The 17,504-nt window shown below is 49.5% G+C and overlaps 2 protein-coding genes and 1 long non-coding RNA gene across 3 annotated transcripts; 2 read left to right on the top strand and 1 right to left on the bottom strand.

Annotated features, from left to right (window-relative positions):
• Positions 1-2,574: 2,574 nt before the first annotated feature.
• On the bottom strand, positions 2,575-9,027 carry LOC138681881 (uncharacterized). Its single transcript, XM_069770007.1, has 5 exons — positions 8,443-9,027; positions 7,839-7,933; positions 7,500-7,544; positions 3,790-3,879; positions 2,575-2,924 (listed from the first exon to the last, which is right to left on the bottom strand). The coding sequence occupies exons 1-5, from the start codon at positions 9,025-9,027 to the stop codon at positions 2,762-2,764; spliced, it is 978 nt and encodes a 325-aa protein (XP_069626108.1). The 3' UTR covers positions 2,575-2,761.
• LOC138681932 (uncharacterized) lies at positions 2,828-12,116 on the top strand. Its single transcript, XM_069770298.1, has 5 exons — positions 2,828-2,935; positions 3,781-3,914; positions 6,596-6,860; positions 9,625-9,809; positions 10,056-12,116. Exons 4-5 carry the CDS (start codon positions 9,665-9,667, stop codon positions 10,955-10,957), a joined length of 1,047 nt encoding a protein of 348 aa, XP_069626399.1. The 5' UTR covers positions 2,828-2,935; positions 3,781-3,914; positions 6,596-6,860; positions 9,625-9,664; the 3' UTR covers positions 10,958-12,116.
• A 554-nt stretch (positions 12,117-12,670) lies between these two features.
• On the top strand, positions 12,671-15,799 carry LOC138681933 (uncharacterized). The gene is made up of 3 exons (XR_011322160.1): positions 12,671-12,762; positions 13,093-13,151; positions 15,679-15,799. It is a non-coding gene; the product is annotated as an uncharacterized lncRNA (long non-coding RNA).
• Positions 15,800-17,504: the final 1,705 nt, after the last annotated feature.

Below are 17,504 nucleotides of genomic sequence, written 5' to 3'. Positions count from 1 at the left end.
CGTCTCGACAAGCGCGCCTGCGGTTGCTCGGCAACCAAGACGCGTTACGGCAGCTCGGCAACTGCGCATGCGCATTGCGCCTTGTACGGCGCTCACTGCTGTTGCCTGGCAACCAAAGCGCGACAAGGACTTTTTCGGCAACTGCGCATGCGCGGAGGCGCGGTTTACGGCGCTCCTGCTGTTGCTCGGCAACCAAAACGCGTTACGGCAGCTCGGCAACCGCGCATGCGCGCTGCGCCTTGTACGGCTCTCGCCGCTGTTGCCTGACAACCAAAGCGCGATAAGGCTTTTTTCGCCAACTGCGCATGCGCAGCGGCGCGGTTTACGGCGCTCCTGCTGTTGCCTGGCAACCAAAACGCGGTTCAGCAGCTCGGAGCCGCGCATGCGCGGTGGCACCATCTTTCCCCAGCGCTCTCTTCCGCCACCTATTGAACAGACTTCGGTACTGCAGCTGGGGGTCCGCGAATGCCCGCTGCCGCGTTGTGCCAAGCGCTCGCCGCTGCCACCCCGCGACCAATGTTCGGTACTGCAGCTCGGAGGCTGCGAGTGCGCGAGGCTCGCCGTCCTGCACATGCCGTCCGACGGTAACGGCAGTGCGGCACCGGCGGGAGGTGCCGCCGCGCTCGTTGCTTCCTCCCGGTAAGAAAACGCCGCCAGAAAGGAACGCTTGCATGGGCTGTCTCTGCCTGGCCTCCCTCTCCGCGCGGCGCGGGAGCACAAAGGGACAGGCGGGGCGCTTACCGGCTGCGGGCAGGAGCTGCTGCGGCTGAAGCTGGAGAGGCCAGAGAAAGGTAGAGAAGAAGAAACGGAAGGCCGGCCCGCCGGCAGCTGCCTCCCGCTGCAGGCAAGAGAGAGCCTGCCTCTCCGCGTGTGGAAGGATCCCTCTTTGTAGTCTGCAGCAGGTCAGACCGCCGAGGTGCACCACAGGGTATGCAGCACCGATGGTGCGGTACGACCACGTAGTGTGCGAGCAAGAGAGGCTCTGTGCCTAGGAGGCCTCGTCTTGCAAGACCTATGAGACGCGTGTTCTCCTAGGGGGAGGACGGCCGCGCCGCAGGAGTTACAGAAGAGGAGGGGAGCGGGAGAGGAGCAGAAAGAAGCATCTGAACTGGCAAATTCTCCTGGCAGCACCGAGAACAAGAGCTGTGGTGAGCCCGGGGCCCTGTCTCCCCTCTTCTGCGTTCTGGTCCCTCCCTGCCCCTCCCCTGGTCCCCCCTCTTTCCCACACCGCTGCTTTTTTTTTTTTTTTTTTTCTTTCCTCCCTTGTACCTCTGATACTGAAAAGCCGGTCGAAGAAACTCCCTAAGACTCGTTTTGGAGTTTTAGAAAGCAGGCATTCTTCATTGCAGTGCTGGATGCACGGGGGATAATTCCACCTAGCATGCATGCCACAGCTTCAGCACAAACAGGTTATATAGAATAACTAATTGCATATTAATCAGATTAGTATACATATATGTAAAAATGATGGCAACTGATTATCATAGTACTGCCTACATCCGATCATGCGCAATGAAGGATGCATTTGAGATGAAGGGCTGCTTTTGCGACCACCGACCCATTTGAAGTTCTTGCTGGCTGTCCTTGAAGTCTTTATTCTTGTCCTTGTTCTTTGATCTTGAAGCTTAACGCAGTTTCAATCACATGTGGTCAGTTTCAGCATTGTTCTCATCTAGTGTACAGGAACATCTCGTCATAAGAGCAAAGAACTGCAAAACTTAGGAGTACCTACCTCTGCTAGTTAATTGCTTGGCTATACTTTTGTCTATTGTTTCAATCGTAGTGTTAGGATAAGATTTCTAATAATTATTTACCAAATCTCACTTTTACAGTCACCTAGCAGCAAACTAGTTTCCACAGCTGGTACAAAATATTAAAACCATCCAAATAGTTAGACGTGCCATACAGAATGTATGGAAATATGCTATCAATCAGAGGTGTCCGAGGGGCAGGGGGAGCCCGGAGCAGACTCGCTGGCAGGACTCGTTAGGCGCGCGACTGACTGAATAAACGCTGGCCGTCTGTCCCCTTTGCCCTCCGGGCTGCGTTTGCGCTCCCTTTGCACGGGGCGAGGGGCCGTGAGGGAGCCCAGGGGAGGAGGGGGTGAGGCACTGGGGGGGGTCGGGCCGTGCCCCCTGTTCCTGCTGGGCTCCAGCTGTTGCAAATATTCTGGTAAAAAAAAAATCAAAATTTAATCACATAGAAGAGTTAGGTTTGATTAAGAAGTAAAATTGTGAAGCATAACGTATAGGATTGTTAAGTTTGAAACGTAGCCATAGAAACTTTAGGAACTGTGTTATGTGTGACTCTAGGAACCTTAATATTGTTAAAGTTTGAAATAGCTAACCCTAGAAACCTCACCAGGAAGTTACTAGGTTTTCTACGTTCTGTTTCAGGAAACTAAGGAAACCGTCGTGGACACCAGTTTGCTGCTTGGAAACCCCCTTACCCTTCCCATCTTGATTTGACTATCGAAGATTCCAGTCAGCAGAGCTAAGTGTAACTGACCAATGATTGTTTTTAAATAAGAATATTGATAAGGTTATATAATCAAAGGACCGATCATTATAAAGGTTAAATTTAAGAACGAGCATAGTATGCATTTTTATGGAAGGAGCTTAGGTAACAATGACCTGACAGAAAAAGTCTGTAAAAACTGATGGATTTTGATACTAAGCGGGACACGCCTTTGGAGGAGCGATCCCCCGTGTCCCCAGCACTGCGATAAATGAAGTGCCTGCTTCTGAACTTCACGTTGGTGTTAAGGAGTTTTATTCCGGATTTTGGTAACGGTTTTGGCGACCCAGATGGGACCTTGCAAGTGAGACTGGACGAGATCGAGTGTCGATCGAACTCCGGCCGGCACTGAGGTATTCTCAGGGAGAACCATCACCGTCGACTCGCAAAGCTCCTCGCAGCGTTCCCTGGAAAAAAGGTAAGGCGGTGCTTCTTTGGAATTTGTTTGGAAAGCCTGCCTGTGAGGCGCGGCGAAAGCTTCGCAGGGTTGGGGCTTGGAGGGTACCCGTTTGCAGTGGAAGCCTAGGCGTCTGCCCGTAAGTCATAAGCGAAAGCTATTGCGGGGTTGGACTTTGTGTATTATTTGGGACAATTGTCATTTGCATTTCTTTGGTATTTGGTATTTGAATGTATATAAGTATAATGGCATTAGCAAAATTGTTTAAGAATAAGAGTACAGGAAACAGAACTGCTGATGAAAAGATACCAAAAACATCACCGTTGGGATGTTTATTGGCACACTGTGGTGAATTGCAGGAAAAATGGTAAACAAACAGAACTTTGAGTTATAATACTATATTGCAATTACTGTTGTTTTGTAGGAGAGAGAGTAAATGGAATGAAGTGCCATATGTAGATTTGTTCTTTTTAAGTGAACATATCTGACGGGGACCGGAGGGGAGTCTCCCAGCAGAACCTCTGGTTACAGCTAAACCGGGAGAACAGAAAATTGAATTTGAATTGACACTAGAGTCACCTTTTCAGTTTTAAATACCTTAGAGGGATAGTTAAGTTTTGAAGAACTTGGTGGTGTTGGTGCAACAAGTGAATGAGAAACTAGACCCTTCTTTAAATCTTTAACAATGAAATTAGGAAAGCAATGGGTCATTCAGCAGTTTTTGTATGTGTCAAATTCTCCTAAACTCCTGTTAAGGAGAGATCTATTTGAGAACTTGGAGGCAGAAATTAAATTTTAAAATGGAGAGATTAAAATTTTAATTCCAGAAACTAAACGTATCAAAGCAGTGGCTTTGCTGTTAACAGGATGGTTACCGAAAGCAGAAGATTATACCAGTCAAAGTATAATGCTGTAATTCCAATCGTCTGGACTGGGAAGTTCCTGGTAAATCCAAAAAGCAGAACCTGTGAGAGTTGATTTAAAGCCAGGATCGAATCCAGTAAGAATTAAACAATACCCCCTAAAACTGGAAAGTCGGAAAGGGTTAGTAATGGTAATACAAAAATTTTTAAGATACAAATTGTTAATAGAATGTGAATCCAGATATAACACCCTGATCTTGCCTGTTAAAAGGCTAATGAAAAAGATTATAGATTAGTTCAAGACCTCAGAGCAATAAATCAAATAGTACAAGATATTCATCCGGTAGTAGCAAATCCTTATACTTTGTTAACAACCCTAACAGAGAAACAGGAATGGTTCACAGTGTTAGACTGAAAAGATGCCTTTTTCTGTATTCCCTTGGATCCCAATAGTCAAGAGGATTTTGCTTTGGAATGGGAAAATCCTGGGACTGGGAGAAAAACACAATATACATGGACAGTCTTGCCTCAAGGCTTTAAGAATAGTTTTACCATTTTTGGAAATCAATTGATTAGAGATTTGGAAGAAAGAAAATAATCAAGAAATCTTGTTGAAATATATGGATGATCTGTTAATTGTAGCTGAGACGGAAGAACAATGCACAAAGTTACCTATTAAGTTTTTGAACTTTTTGGGAATCAGTGGATATCGAGTGTCAAAAGAAAAAACCCAAATAACCCAGAAAGAAGAAACTTATTTGAGTTTTAAAATCCTAAAAGGACAGAGACAATTAGGAACTGAGAGAAAAGAGGCAATTTGTCATCTCCCCGAACCTAAGACTAAAAAAATTAATGACGAGCATTTCCAGGAATGGTTGAGTGGTGTCACCTGTAGATTAGAAATTGTGGCTTGCTGGCCTGACCTTTATACAAGCTGCTCAAAACCTCAAACAATGGATTGGACTGATGCCGAGAAAGCTACTTTCCAAGAATTGAAACAGGCTGTAATAGGGGTGCCAGCCTTAGGCCTGCCAGATCTTACAAAGACATTTGAACTTTTTGCTCGTGAGAGAAAGAAAGCAAGCTCTGGGTATCCTGGCCCAATATTTAGGGCCAAGTGGGCGAGCTGTGGCCTACTTCTCGAAGCGATTAGATAATGTGAGTCTGGGATGCTCTGGTCGTCCGAGAGCCATCGCTGCAACTGTGCTACTGATCCAGGAAGCTCGTAAGTTCACCTGAGGACAAAGGATTACTGTACGTTTCCCATATGATAACTGTTGTGCTAAAACAGAAAGGGGGGCATTGGTTATCCCCTAGCAGAATGCTGAAATACCAAGTGGTGTTGCTGGAACAAGATGATGTTTACCTAAAAAATACTACCACCGTTAACCCTGTTGCTTTTTCAACAACTGATCAAGTTAAAGGAGAACTGGAACGTGACTGCTTGCAGACAATCGAAAGAGTTTACTCCAGCTGACTGGATCTCTGAGATGTGCCACTAGAAGAAACAGATTGGGAACTATATACCGACGGAAGCGGTTCCATCTGTGAAGGAAAACGTTTATCAAGATAGACAATAACTACTGAGGAGGTAATTGCGTTGCGAACTTTGCCTTCGACAATATCTGCCCAAAAGGCTGAATTGATAGCTCTTATTTGAGCTCTGGAACTAAGTCAAGGAAAGCGAGTCAACACTTGGACAGACTCAAAAGTATGCTTTTGGAGTAGTACGTGCATATGGAGCGATACGGAGAGAAAGAGGACTGTTATCCGCACAAGGAACCACCATTCAGCACGCAGAACAAATACCGAAATTGTTAGAAACCATTCAAAAACCAACAGCAGTCACGATAATGCACTGTAAAGCACATCAGTTAGGTAAGACCGGTCCTAACGCAGGTAACCGACTGGCTGATAAAGCTGCTAAAGAGGCTGCGGAAAAAGGCATCCTAGCACTAGTTCCAGAGAAAAGTACAAAATTGCCTAAAGAAACTCCAAATTATAACGAAAAAGATGAAGAATTAATTATTAGATTGCAGGCTAACAAAATGAAACAGGATAGGCTGTAACACCGACAGGTCAAATAATAGTCCCACCCACAATAATAAGAGAAATTGCCCAAGCCGAACATCACAAACTATATTGGGGAACAGAAAGTGAAATATGACAAAGATTGTTTAAACAATTAGAAGCGGATGTGAAATTTATATATAAAAATATCCCCGAATCAGTAATAAGATCATCTTTGGGATTATTAAATAAGGAAATTTTTTAGGAGAATATTAGCAAATTGATTTTATAGAATTGCCTTGAAAAGAAGGATCTATCCTAGTTTTAGTTGATATCTTTACTGGGTGGCCCGAGGCTTTCCCTTGTTGCACCAACAAAGCAAGGGAAGTACTCAAAGTCTTGCTCAAAGAGATAATACCAAAATATGGGGTGCCTGTAGGAATGTCATCTGACAATGGCCCTCATTTTATAGCAAAGATTATGAGACAAGTTGAGCAAAGTATTATCTATAGATTGAGTCTATCACACCCCATATAGACCACAAGCAAGTGGCGGGGGGCGGGGAGAGAGAGAGAATGAACTATACCCTTAAGCAACAGTCAAGTAAAATTTGTCAGGAAACCTCACTCCTCACATGGGTTAAAGCATTACCCATGGCTCTATTAAGAATCAGAGTATAGCCAGAAGAGAAAGAAAATTTAAGTCATTATGAAATGTTGTATGAAAGACCATATCAAGAGTCCTATGTTCTGAGTATCTTGAGTGCCTTTGGAGATATGTTTTTAAAAGGTGTTATGATTTCTTTAAGCAATTCTTTTCAAGAACTTTGTCAGTATGTCTCCACAGCTGGACCCTTAGAATTGGACGTAGCAGCGCATCCCTTCTGACCAGGAGATTGAATATATATAAAATCACTGAGAAGTGGAAAGGACCGTATCGAGTCATTTTAACAACCCTTATAGCAGTAAAGGTCTGGGAGAAGAACCTTGGCTTCATTATTCAAGAATAAAGAAAGCACCAACAAGAAATTGGAAGTCTAAAGAAACTGGCCCTTTAAAACTGAAAATCTATAAGTAAGTTTCACGTTATCTATTTGGGAAAACAGCTGTGTAACGTTTATAATATTGGGGTTGCTATTAGGAATATTGTCGAGGGCAATAATCTTTTTGTGTGTTTAGAGGGTTTATGTGGGGTTTTTTTGAGGGGTTCTAAACATAAGATAAACAAAATGAAACAATTATTGTTTGAGCTATTAATCTTGAGATTAACCGTTTTTGTAATTTGGATTAAAAAAAAATATCTAGTTTTGTAATTGATTCAAAGTTTTGTAAAGACACAACATTTAATCTCAGTAACAGCCTGCCTTCCGATTCCAAAGTCAGATGAAAATCTAGTTCCGTGGAGAATATTGACACTGAATTTAACCAAAACTTGAGAAAAGATGCAGAACAATGAGAATCATTTTAGCAAATTAAATTGGATGGATTTAAAAGGCAATTGTTTTTTTAAAATTTGAAAGAAGGAATTATAGCGTTGTGAATTATAACATTACCAAACCATCCACCTCATGGACAAAAGAATTAATTTAATCGCCCTTCGGGAGAAACTTGTACAAGCACCCCTTGGGGCTGTCAGTTGCCAAAACCGTAGAGACAAGTGCAAAAAGGAACTTGGGATCATATTTAAAATATAAAACGATGTTTAGAATTTACTGGAGTTCCAGGATCCTTGTTAGAGCCACCCAGAGTCGGGACCATCTATGGAAATTTTGACTGGTTTAGACAACCAGAGAAAAATCACACATCCTAAAAAGAGCTGAATGAAGGTTTATACTTGCAGCTCCTCTGACCCCAAACTTCAAAGACTTTCTCTAGTAGCTAAAGCTCTAAGATGGGGATGTATTTGTAGAAAGTATAATAATATTTTACATGATCTTTGGTCCCCTCTTAATAACGGAAAAAATTTAGCTTGGAATTGACTGTATTAAAGGACAGGTGCAAAGTTCAGGGTTAACTGTTTGGGTGACTAGTGATGATATATGACCCACTCACCTTTTCATGCAAGAGAAAATCAAATCGTGGACTTTAGACTTAATAACTCTATCCTCTCTCTGGAAGAAATCTCCCTTGTGGCCTCGCTGGTGGACCTGGGTAAATCGAAAAGATGATACCTGGCAATCGCCAAGTCTTAGAACTAAAATAAGATGGGTATTAAAATCTGTATTTTGACCCCAGTTAACACCTCTTCCAAATCAGATGACTCTTGACATCTTTCATTCAATCAAGGAAGTGCCTGCTGCTTAACTTCACATTGGTGTTCAGGAGTTTTTATTCCGGATTTCGGTACCACAGCTGCGGGCCGGGGCTGGAGGAGCCGCAGGTGCGGGCAGTGAGGCTGATGGGGACGGCCCCTCCCGGGAAAGGGGGGGCTGCCAGGGGAGGGGCCGGTGGGAGCCCAGGCAGGAGCGGAGTGGTGGCCGGGCTGCGGCTGCCCCTCGGGAGAAGGTGAGTGGGGCCGGGCGCCCCTCGGACCGCGAACGTCGGAGGCGGGGGTGGCCCGGGGGAGGTGGGGGCCGCCTGTGCCGAGGCCGGGGGGGAGCCCTGGGGGCTCACAGGGGGGCTGGGAGCAGGTGCGCACGGGGGGGGGGGTGCTCACCGGGCCCCGTGGCGGGGCTGCGCAGTCGGCCGGCGGGTTCCGGGGAAAGCCCCGAGGAGGACGGCGGGGTCCGTGTCGGACGCACGGAGCGGCAGCGGGGCCGTGCCGTGCCGGAGCGGCGGCGGCGGGCGCTGCCCGGAGCCGGAGCCGGGCGGGGGGTGCCGCGCCGTGCCGGAGCCGGGCGGCGAAAGCGCGCCGGAGCTGCCCGGAGCGGCGCTGGGGGCTTGGCGGGAACTGCGGCTGCGCCGGCGTGGGGGTGAGCGGAAACGGAAGCGGCGTCCCCTCGGGGTCAGGCAGCAGGGCAGGCTGCCTCCCGGGGCATGCCGGGAGCTGTAGTTTTCGCGGACTCGGCGGCCGGGCAGCAGCGTGGTTCTCGGGCGCGGCGTAGTCCTCGCTGCCGCCGCGGCCCCCGGAGTCCGACAAGGTCAGACGCAGGAGCGTTGCCGGTTTCGTGTGGTTTTCCGCGGGCTTCCCGCTGCGCCCGCTTCCCGACCAGCCGTGCGGACGCCCTTCCCGGGCGCATGCACCGTCGTGCGCGTGGGGCAGCCCGGCGTTCGCTCGTCGGCTCCGACCCCTCCGGCGCATGCGCGGTCCCTGGGAGTAGCGTGGTGGCGCGCAGGGCGCGGGTCTCGGCGGAAGCGGGCGAGCGCCGGGACCGCGGGTGAGGCGAGCGATCCCCTCCGGCGGGGGCGGGGGGGGGGGGTGCCTCCTGCCCGCTGGCCGCCCGGGGCTGGCGGGACGGGAAGCTGCGAAGCGGCCGCTGCGGCAGGCTCCCGGTCCGCCGGAGGCGAGCCGGGCCAGGGCAGCGCCGGGGAGTTCCCCGAGAGCCGATAGAAGGGAAGAGGGGACGGAGGCGGGCACCCCCCAGGCGCGGCCAGCGGGCGCCTCCCCGAGTCGCCGGAGCTCCCCCGGCGCCTCCCCCGGCCCCGCTCGGCCCGTGCGGCTGCCCCCAGCTCCAGCCCCTCCCCTGAAGCCTGTGCTGTAGCCGCAGGCAGCCCCCGAGCCCTGTGGTGAGGGCAGCAAGCTGGCCCTCCGATGTTCTCGAGTCTCCCTGAACGTGGGTGCCGTTAGCAGCGGCACGGGGAACGAGCGGCATCTGCGGAAGCCCCTGCGGAAGGAGGGGCTCCGGCCAGGGTCGAGCTACAGTAATAACGGTCACTGCTGCCTCTTTCCCTCTCCCAGAGGCCACGCTGTGAGTGCGGTTGTCCGTTCGTCCCCGGGGATGCCGTTGACTGCAGCAGCCTCAGGCTTGCGTGGGCTGTCTCTGCCTGGCCTCCCCCTCCTCGCGGCGCGGGAGCACAGAGGGACAGGCGGAGCGCGTACTGGCTGTGGACGGGAGCTGCTGAAGCTGGAGAGGCCACAGAAAGGTGAAGAAGAAGAAACGGAAAGCCACCTGGCTGGCAGCTGCCTCCTGCTGCAGGCAAGAGAGAGCCTGCCTCTCTGGGTGTGGGAGGATCCCTCCTCGTAGTCCACAGCAGGTCAGACCGCCAGGGTCTGTATGCATGACCAGGAGCGCGGTACGGCCACGTAGTGAGCGAGCGAGCGAGGCTACGTGTCTAGGAGGCCTCATCTCGTAACAGCTGCGAGGCGCTCGCGTGTTCCGTTATGTAGAGGACAGCCAAGCGACTGGAGTTACAGAAGAAGAAGGGAGGAGAGAAGGAGGAAGAAGTGTCTGAACTGGCAAGGTCTCCTGGCAGCTCCAAGAGCGAGAGCTGTGGTGAGTCCTGGGCCCTCGGGGCCCTGTCGCTCCTCTTGTGCGTCCAGGTCCCTCCCTCCCTTGCCCCCCTCGCTTTCTCGTGCTGCTGTGACGTTTGGGCTTTTTTTTGGTTTTTTAAATTTTGCTTCCCTGTACCTCTCCTCTTCTGTCTATTCTCTTGTCCTGCTCTCTCTTCCTCTCCCCCTTTCTCTCTCTCTTTCATTCGACTGCCCCCCTTTCTTTTTCTCTCTGCGTTCTTGTCCTGCTCGCTCTCCCTCTTCCCCCCACCCCCCCCAGCCCCCCATCTTTGTCCTGCAGCCAGTCGCTGTTTTTTTCCTTTTCCATCTCCTTGTCCTGATCTGCATCTGCCTCTTTCTCCGCCTCCCAATTTCTCTGGCCTGTTCCCTGGTGTTCTTTTCCTCTCTGCGCCTGTACGTGCCGCTCTGTGTCCCTGCCTTCCTATCTCTCTTCTTCCTACTTTCTGTTTCTATCCCTTTGTCTTGCTCGCTGTTGCTCTTTATTTTTGTCATTCTGGATCTCACTGTCCCTGTCCTCCTTCCTGTTCATCTCTTACTCTCTGTGACCCTTTGTGCTGCTTCCTGCCCCTTTTTTATTCACCCTCCCTCTCTCTGCAGGGCTCCTGATACCTCTCTAAATTCCCCAACCCCCTGTGCTTCTCACTGTCTCTGTCTCTGTGTTTCTCTCTCTCTCGTTGTCATTGTTCTTGTCTGTCGCGCTGTCTTGCTTCCTGTCCTGTTGTTTCTCGCTGTATCCCTTTGTCCCGCTCCCTGCTCGTATTCGTATTCCTCTCTGTCCTGAGGACCGTCCCAGTTTTTTATCTCCATCCTGCCGCTGTCCTGATTTTTCCTTCTCTGCCATGTTCCCTGTCCCTCTTTCTGTCTCTTTTCCTCTGTCCCTGCTGCTTATTTCTCCATCTCTGTCCAGACCCCTGTCCCTTCCCCCCGCCCCGCCTTGCTGTCCCTCTGCCTTGCTTTCTTTCACTACCTTTTCTGTCTGTCTTTCTCTGCCCTATTCCCTCTCCCGCCCTTTCTAACTACGTCCCCCTGTCCAGCTAGCTGTCTCTTCTTTCTTTTTTCTGTTCCTCAGTATTTTTTTCTTTTTCCGTATCTCTCTCCCACTGCCCATCGCACTTGTTTTTTTCCCCTCCGATGCTGGCCTGCTCTTTGTCCCTTTTGTCTCTCTCTGTCCTTCTGTCATGCTCCCTGTGTCTATTTAATCCCTTCATCTCTGTCCTGCAGCTGTCGCTAATTTTTTTTCCTCTTCCATCCCTTTATCCTGCTCCCCGTCCTTGTCTCTCTTTCCCTTGGTTCTGCCTCCCGTCCTTTTTTCCTTTCTTGCTCCATCTCTCTGTCCTGCTCCCTATCCCTCTCGTGCTCTCTCTCTCTTTCTGTGTCCTTCTCCTTGCCTTTCCCCACGTTCTCTGTCTTGTTCCCTCTTTGGTTTTCTTGTTTTCCGGGTGGCTGGGCCCGGCTGCCCGTGGGGGTGCTTCGGCTGGGGGGTTTGGGGTGGGGGCCTGGCCGTGCCGGTGATGGCGGGGAAATAAAGCCTGAAACGGCAATCGTGAAGCGACGCCCTGCCTGTGCTGGGGCTGCCCCGCAGAGGCGTGGGGCCGGGCCCTCCGCAGGTCCCGAGCACTCCCCAAAACTGCGTGTGGGGCCCCGGGGGTGCAGGGCTGTGGGGTGGCGATGGTCGGCGTCGCCCGTGGGCACTGCAGGGTCAGAAATGGAGAACAAGTTTTCTGTTCCTGGGCTTGACAACAGGCTCGCGTGGCTGATGTGGGGGCTCGGAAACAGACTGAGCTGCCCGGCTTTGGGCCCAGAAACAGAGGTCCAGCCCTGCGTGTTTGGGCCTTGAGAACAGGCTCAGCAGCCGGGTTTTTTGGCTCCCAAATGGGCCCCGAGTCAGCTGTTGTGGGGGCCAAAAGCGGAAGCCGGCTTGGCTGGTTTTGCAGGCAGGTGGGAGGGTGTTGGGGGCTGCGGGGGGAAGCGGGGGGCAGGCAGGGTGCATGGACCCTCCCCGGAGATGGGGGTCTGGTTGTGTCGGATGCCGAAGTTCGGGAGGCTGGCACGCAGCAGGCTGAACTCAACATCTGCGATGATCTGTGGGGGGAAAGGCGCTTTTCAGACCCCACGTGCCCTCTTTGAGTCCACCTTTTTTTTCTGCGCTGCTCAGAATAGTTGTTAAGTAATTAATCGCCCAAACTAACGAATATTTATTCGGCATGTAACTCTGATGTTTAATCCTAATGGTCAAGTTTTTTACAGCAGTTGATATACAACCTTATGGAAAGCCCAGACCGTTGCACATAGCTGGAGCTTGTAAGGAGAAGCAGCTGAAATCAGCCGGAGCTTCAGTGCGGAGCTGGGGCTTCAACGAGCCAGAACTGTAGCAAGCGGGAGCTGGAACGAGGCGGGGTGTCTGCTGTCTGGAGCGTGCATTAGCCAGAGGCAAAAGTACCTGTGGCTGTAACGAGCAGGAGGCGCGATTAGCTGGAGCTCTTTTCGCTGGAGCGTCTGTCGGCCGGACTGCGCTCTCAGCATGGCGGAAGAGCAGCTGGGCGCAGGCAGGGCTGTCCACAGCAAGCAGCTCCGAGCAGCAGGGAGGTGAGTTGTCCTTCTGCCAGCAGGGAGCCCGGCCTCTTCCGTCAGGGATGCAATCCATGCCACGCTCCTCTCTCTGCGTGGAGGCTCTCTCCCGGTCCGTTCCCGCGGGCAGAAGCGAGGTGGGGGTCCCCCGTCTCTCCTGGGGCAGCCACCCCTGTGAGGGGGCGCGGGCGAGGTGTCGTTGTCCCCTCGGTACCGGGCAAAGAGGAGAGAAACCAGCCGGCGGGAGCTCCTGGCGTGCAGAGCCCTTCCGGCAGAATCCTCCCCTGTCTTTTCACCGTTGGCTGGGTGTGACAAGCAGGTTCATTTCTTTGCCTCCTCTTTTCCCAGTGTCACCTTCCGCGTCGCACGAAGAAAATCCTGCATGGTTAATTCCGCTTGCTGCTCAGGTAATCGCATGTATCGGGCTGGGGGAGCGGAGAGGAACACTTGCGAGTTTGAGGGCACTACAGATGCTCCACGTTAAACCCACAGAGAAGGCAAATTTGCTGCTAGTGCAGAAAAGCTGATGGAAAAATTGCTGTTAACAGATCGTGCCCTGTTCCTGAACTGGTCCCTTGATGTGTTTTTGTTTCAGGTGAAAGAATGACATTTCTTGTCTGGTAAATTCAGAGCTCCCTGTTAGCTTCTTCAGGGTCGAGTGTTTCTCTTCTCTCTGTTCATACTGATTTTATGGGCAAGTTGGAAATAGCCTTTTATTTTTTTATGTATAACTGAATTTTTAGGATTATGTGGTGTCCCTGTAGTTCATTTTTGAGCACCTAGATGCCAGCAGAAATGTAATGAGTGAAACATGATGGGAACTGGTACTTAAACTTGATTTTTATTTGGTTGTTTTTTTTTTCCTTCCCCATTAAGAGTGTTGATGGCATGTTGTCTCATGGGACAATCCCCATTCCATTCAGCGGAGTCTTCAGTCTAGGACTTTTAAGTGAACAAGTTTGTCCTTCCAAAAAGGGCCTAGTCATTCCTAGGACCGAGGCATAGACTTGGAGAGTCGCTTAAGTACGTGATCGGAATGAAAGCCAACTTTCAGTTGATGTTGCTGCTGTTGGTCTTTGCTTTCATTGATTTCTCCACCACTCCCTCGTGGTTGGGAGCTCTGAATCGTAATGTTTTTCAGTCTCTAACACATTTCCACCCCCACCCCCCAAAAAAAGGGGAGGCAGTGTCTCAAAGTTAATTAGTTTCCTCACAAATGCGTGAGTAAATAAAATTTGAGTTATGATGACTAAAACCATAAAAACAACACCAGTCTTGCAGATCTGGACTATTTCTGAACAGGCACTCGTCACATGCAAAAGTCGTCAGGGTACGGATCACCTGCGCTTCATGCTCTGACAAGACAAAATGCTGAGGCAGGGATGAGCTCTGAAAGAAGAAGAAAAAAAAAAAAGGAGGATACAGGGTCACGGTTTTGTTTTGTTTTGTTGTTGTTTGTTTTTAGAGAGTGCAATATTGACTGGTGCCAGCCTGCAGAGCTCTTCTGCTGCCTGACCTCTCCTTCTCTTTCATAGCTGTAATTGTCGTTTGGATAACTGTAGAAGAGCAATTAAGTTACTTGCCTCTGTGAATGTGCTGGTAATACCAGGAAGGCAAATGCTTGAACCAGTAGTGAATAACTTGGCTACGAGTAGACTTTCTGAAGGAAGAACAGCAGCAGCAACAGGAAGCAAATAGCAAGTGACCAAAAACTTGAGTGTGTCAAACGCATCAAAGCTTTCTTGCCGAATGTTGTTTGGCAATATGTTCCAAATGGCTTTTTTTGGTAAACGTAAATTTTCAGGAAGTTCAGGGTTGTGTGTGGCAAAACGTGTCCCTCTGCGTACGTGTCCTGCTACGTAAATAGCATGGGTCAGTGGCAAGTCCAGTGGCAGGGCTGCTGTTCCCCACTCTCGACGTTGCCGTGGTAGTGTTGCGGTATTTAGACCTTCACGGACGGGCCGAGGAATGGAAGGAGAATGCCCGTTTTCTGTAAGGGCTCAGAATGCCGACCCTTTTCTCTGCCTGCCACTCCCCTGCGCGTGAGATGAAGCTGTTTTATTTTTCTCCCTTGTTTCTGGTCTAAATATTTCTGGAGCTGTTGCTGCTGTGGGTTTGCAATTGGTGTTACTGCGTTTTTGTAGCGTTCTAGCAATGGGTCGTTTCTGCTGTGGCGAAGCATTGAGATACGGTTTTCGGTTTAAAGTGTCAGAAACTATGTTCACCGAAACCGGTAACTCGCAGCGCAGGTGAAACCGATCTGGCGCGTGCAGCTGTGCTCGCAGGGATGCTCGGTGGCTCCTCATCAAAACGGCAGGGTGTGTGTGTGGACATCCGTAGGGTTGTGCTCTGGGTCTGAGAGCGTTAACGTATTTTTGCTGTTGGAAGATGGAATGGAGCGTGTGCCTGTTAAATCTCAGGGCAGTCAAAAGCTAGGAGGGACCCTGAGCGGGTTTGGTGGCACAACTGTGGTTTTAAAAGATCTTGACCGTTTGGAGCAACGGCCTGGGAAAAATGATTCCTTTTTTGCAACGAGGCAGTTCACAAGGACAGATGTGTTGCTGTGCTCTTTAGCAAAACTACTCAACTTGGGACGTATAGGGTGATTAAGCCTTGGTTATACTAAGGCTTGAGAAAATGTATGTAGGTCTCTGTCTGTCACCTGCGTGTATCTAAGAAAGTGAGTTCTAGTGAAAATAAAGTTGCCAATGAGTCAAAAAAGAAAGGGGAAAAAAAAAAAAGGCACGGTTGTCTGAAAAATGCAAAAGCTCTAGTGGCCTGTGTCAACAACTGTACCAAAGATGACGCAAAAATACTTTTTCCTCCGCTCAGTCGTACTGTCTTCACAAACCTTCACAAAAAAAAAAAAGGGCAGCTTTGGATTCCTACCCAGTTTTATGCTAAAGTGTTGGTTTGGTTTTTTTCTTCTCTCAGTTGGATGTCAGCTGCCACCATTTCACCCTGGTTGCCCTTTCTTCTGCCGTGAAAGTACAAGACATATGGAAAGTTTCCATAGTGGTCTGCATTTGAAGAATATTTTTTATTTGAAGAATAAAATAAAGAGGATCTGTAGGGTTTAGGGATTATTCCGTGCGGGGCCCGGACGATAGAACACCAATATGATGATTAAAGTCGTCCCTTTATTGAGCTTATCTGATCATTTTTATACAATTCTCTAAGTTGTTTAGAAACTCTGATTGGTTGCTGCATGCAAGCATTTGGTGTCCACGCGCACAAGCATAAACGGTGCTTGGTTACATCGGTACTGTCCACGCGCACAAACGTAAGATAAAGTTAATTATACCCGCTCTGTACACGCGCATAAACATAGGACATAATTGGCCGTATTAATTAGAGCATGCAGGACTTGTCTTAGTCCGATTGGTCGAGATAAGCCCCTGAATTGAGGTTGTTTGTGCCAAGTTCCCTTTATCATGGAATGTGCACCTGTGTTTTTCTAATTGGTATCTTTCTTTTTCTCTCTTCTTGTTTATTCTGTTCAAGGCCTTCTAAAAATGTCTGGAATGCTCCTGTGACCATGAGCTACTTTTAGGCCCAATAACTAAATTCCCTATAACTGAACACTACAAGGATCCAGCCAGCAGCTGCAGACAGGAGGTAGCCTGCCTCTCCAGGTGAGGATGGATCCTTCTTAGTGTAGTCCTCAGCAGATCCGATCACCAGTGTGCACGGCAGGGTCTGTATGCGTAACCGAAACCACAGTACAGTCATGTAGTGTGTGTGTGCATGTGAGGCTGTGTTTCTAGGAAGCCTCATATTGTAAGAGCTGTAAGGCACCAATCCATTCTCTTAGGTGGATGACAGTCAAGTGACTGCAGCTACAGAGGAGGAAGGGAGAGGGAGAGAGAGACAGACATGTCTGAACTGTCAAATTCTCCCAGCAGCTCCAAGAGCGGGAGGTACAGTGAGTCCTGGACCCCTGGGGCTGTGTCACCCCTCTTCTGCATCCCAGTCCCTCCCTGCCCCCACCTTTTCTTTCTCTCACTGCTTTAATTTTTTTGTTTTTTTCTTCCTGTACCTCTCCCTCTCTTGTTCTCTAAGTCCCCCTCTTTCTCTGTTGTTCTGCCTCTCTGTTTTCTTTTTCTCTCTGCACTTCTGACCTGTCCCATCCCTCTTTTTTATCCTCTGTTTCTGCCCTGCAGCCCATCACTACTTTTTCTTTCTCCATCTATCCGTCTGTCGTCTTATCCCAATCTTGTTAATTCCTCCCTGTCTGCCCTTTAGCCCTTCACAGTTCCCACTGCTCTCAGCTGTCTGATGCTGTGTCTCTATTTTTAAATTCCTTTTTCTGCCCTGTATTCTGGATACACTTTTACTTTCTTAGATTCTTTTGTTCCAGGGCCCTGTCCCTATGTTTTAACTTCTTCCCTCACTGTCCCATAGCCCATTTTTGTCTTTATTATTCTCTCTCTGTCTGGTTCCCTGTCCGGTTCCCTGTCCCTATTCTTTATTTTCCCTCTCTCTTCCCTTTAGATCATCAGTGTTTTTGATATTTCTCAGTCTCTCTCATCTACCTCACTGTCCCCTTTTTTAATTCTTCCTTCTGCCCTGTGGCTCATCACTAATATTTGTTTTTCTCCATCTCTCTGTCTGGTATCCTCTCCCTTTTTATTAGTTCCTCCTCTCTGTCCTGTACCCCATTGCTACCCCCCCCCCCCCCGCCCCATCTCTCTCTGTCTCCCTTTCCATACTTTTCAATCCCCCCTCTCTGCCCTGTAGCCAATCACTGTTGTAGTGAG

Source organism: Haliaeetus albicilla, chromosome 25, assembly GCF_947461875.1.
Source record: "Haliaeetus albicilla chromosome 25, bHalAlb1.1, whole genome shotgun sequence".
Taxonomy (NCBI): domain Eukaryota; kingdom Metazoa; phylum Chordata; class Aves; order Accipitriformes; family Accipitridae; genus Haliaeetus; species Haliaeetus albicilla.
The sequence above is the reverse complement of the archived record's forward strand: the minus strand, read 5'-3'. Positions and strand labels throughout refer to the sequence as shown.

What these genes read in the sequence shown, in the direction of transcription:
- LOC138681881 (XM_069770007.1), bottom strand. Translation starts at nt 9,027, where the DNA reads ATGCGCCGGAGGGGTCGGAGCCGACGAGCGAACGCCGGGCTGCCCCAC. An exon ending in ACAAGGATCCTGGAACTCCA is followed by an intron (nt 3,880 to 7,499) that starts GTAAATTCTAAA and finishes CAACTCTCACAG; the next exon opens with GTTCTGCTTTTTGGATTTAC. An exon ending in GGTATAATCTTCTGCTTTCG is followed by an intron (nt 2,925 to 3,789) that starts GTAACCATCCTG and finishes CCTTTTTTCCAG; the next exon opens with GGAACGCTGCGAGGAGCTTT.
- LOC138681932 (XM_069770298.1), top strand. Translation starts at nt 9,665, where the DNA reads ATGCCGTTGACTGCAGCAGCCTCAGGCTTGCGTGGGCTGTCTCTGCCT. An exon ending in GCTGGAGAGGCCACAGAAAG is followed by an intron (nt 9,810 to 10,055) that starts GTGAAGAAGAAG and finishes CGTTATGTAGAG; the next exon opens with GACAGCCAAGCGACTGGAGT.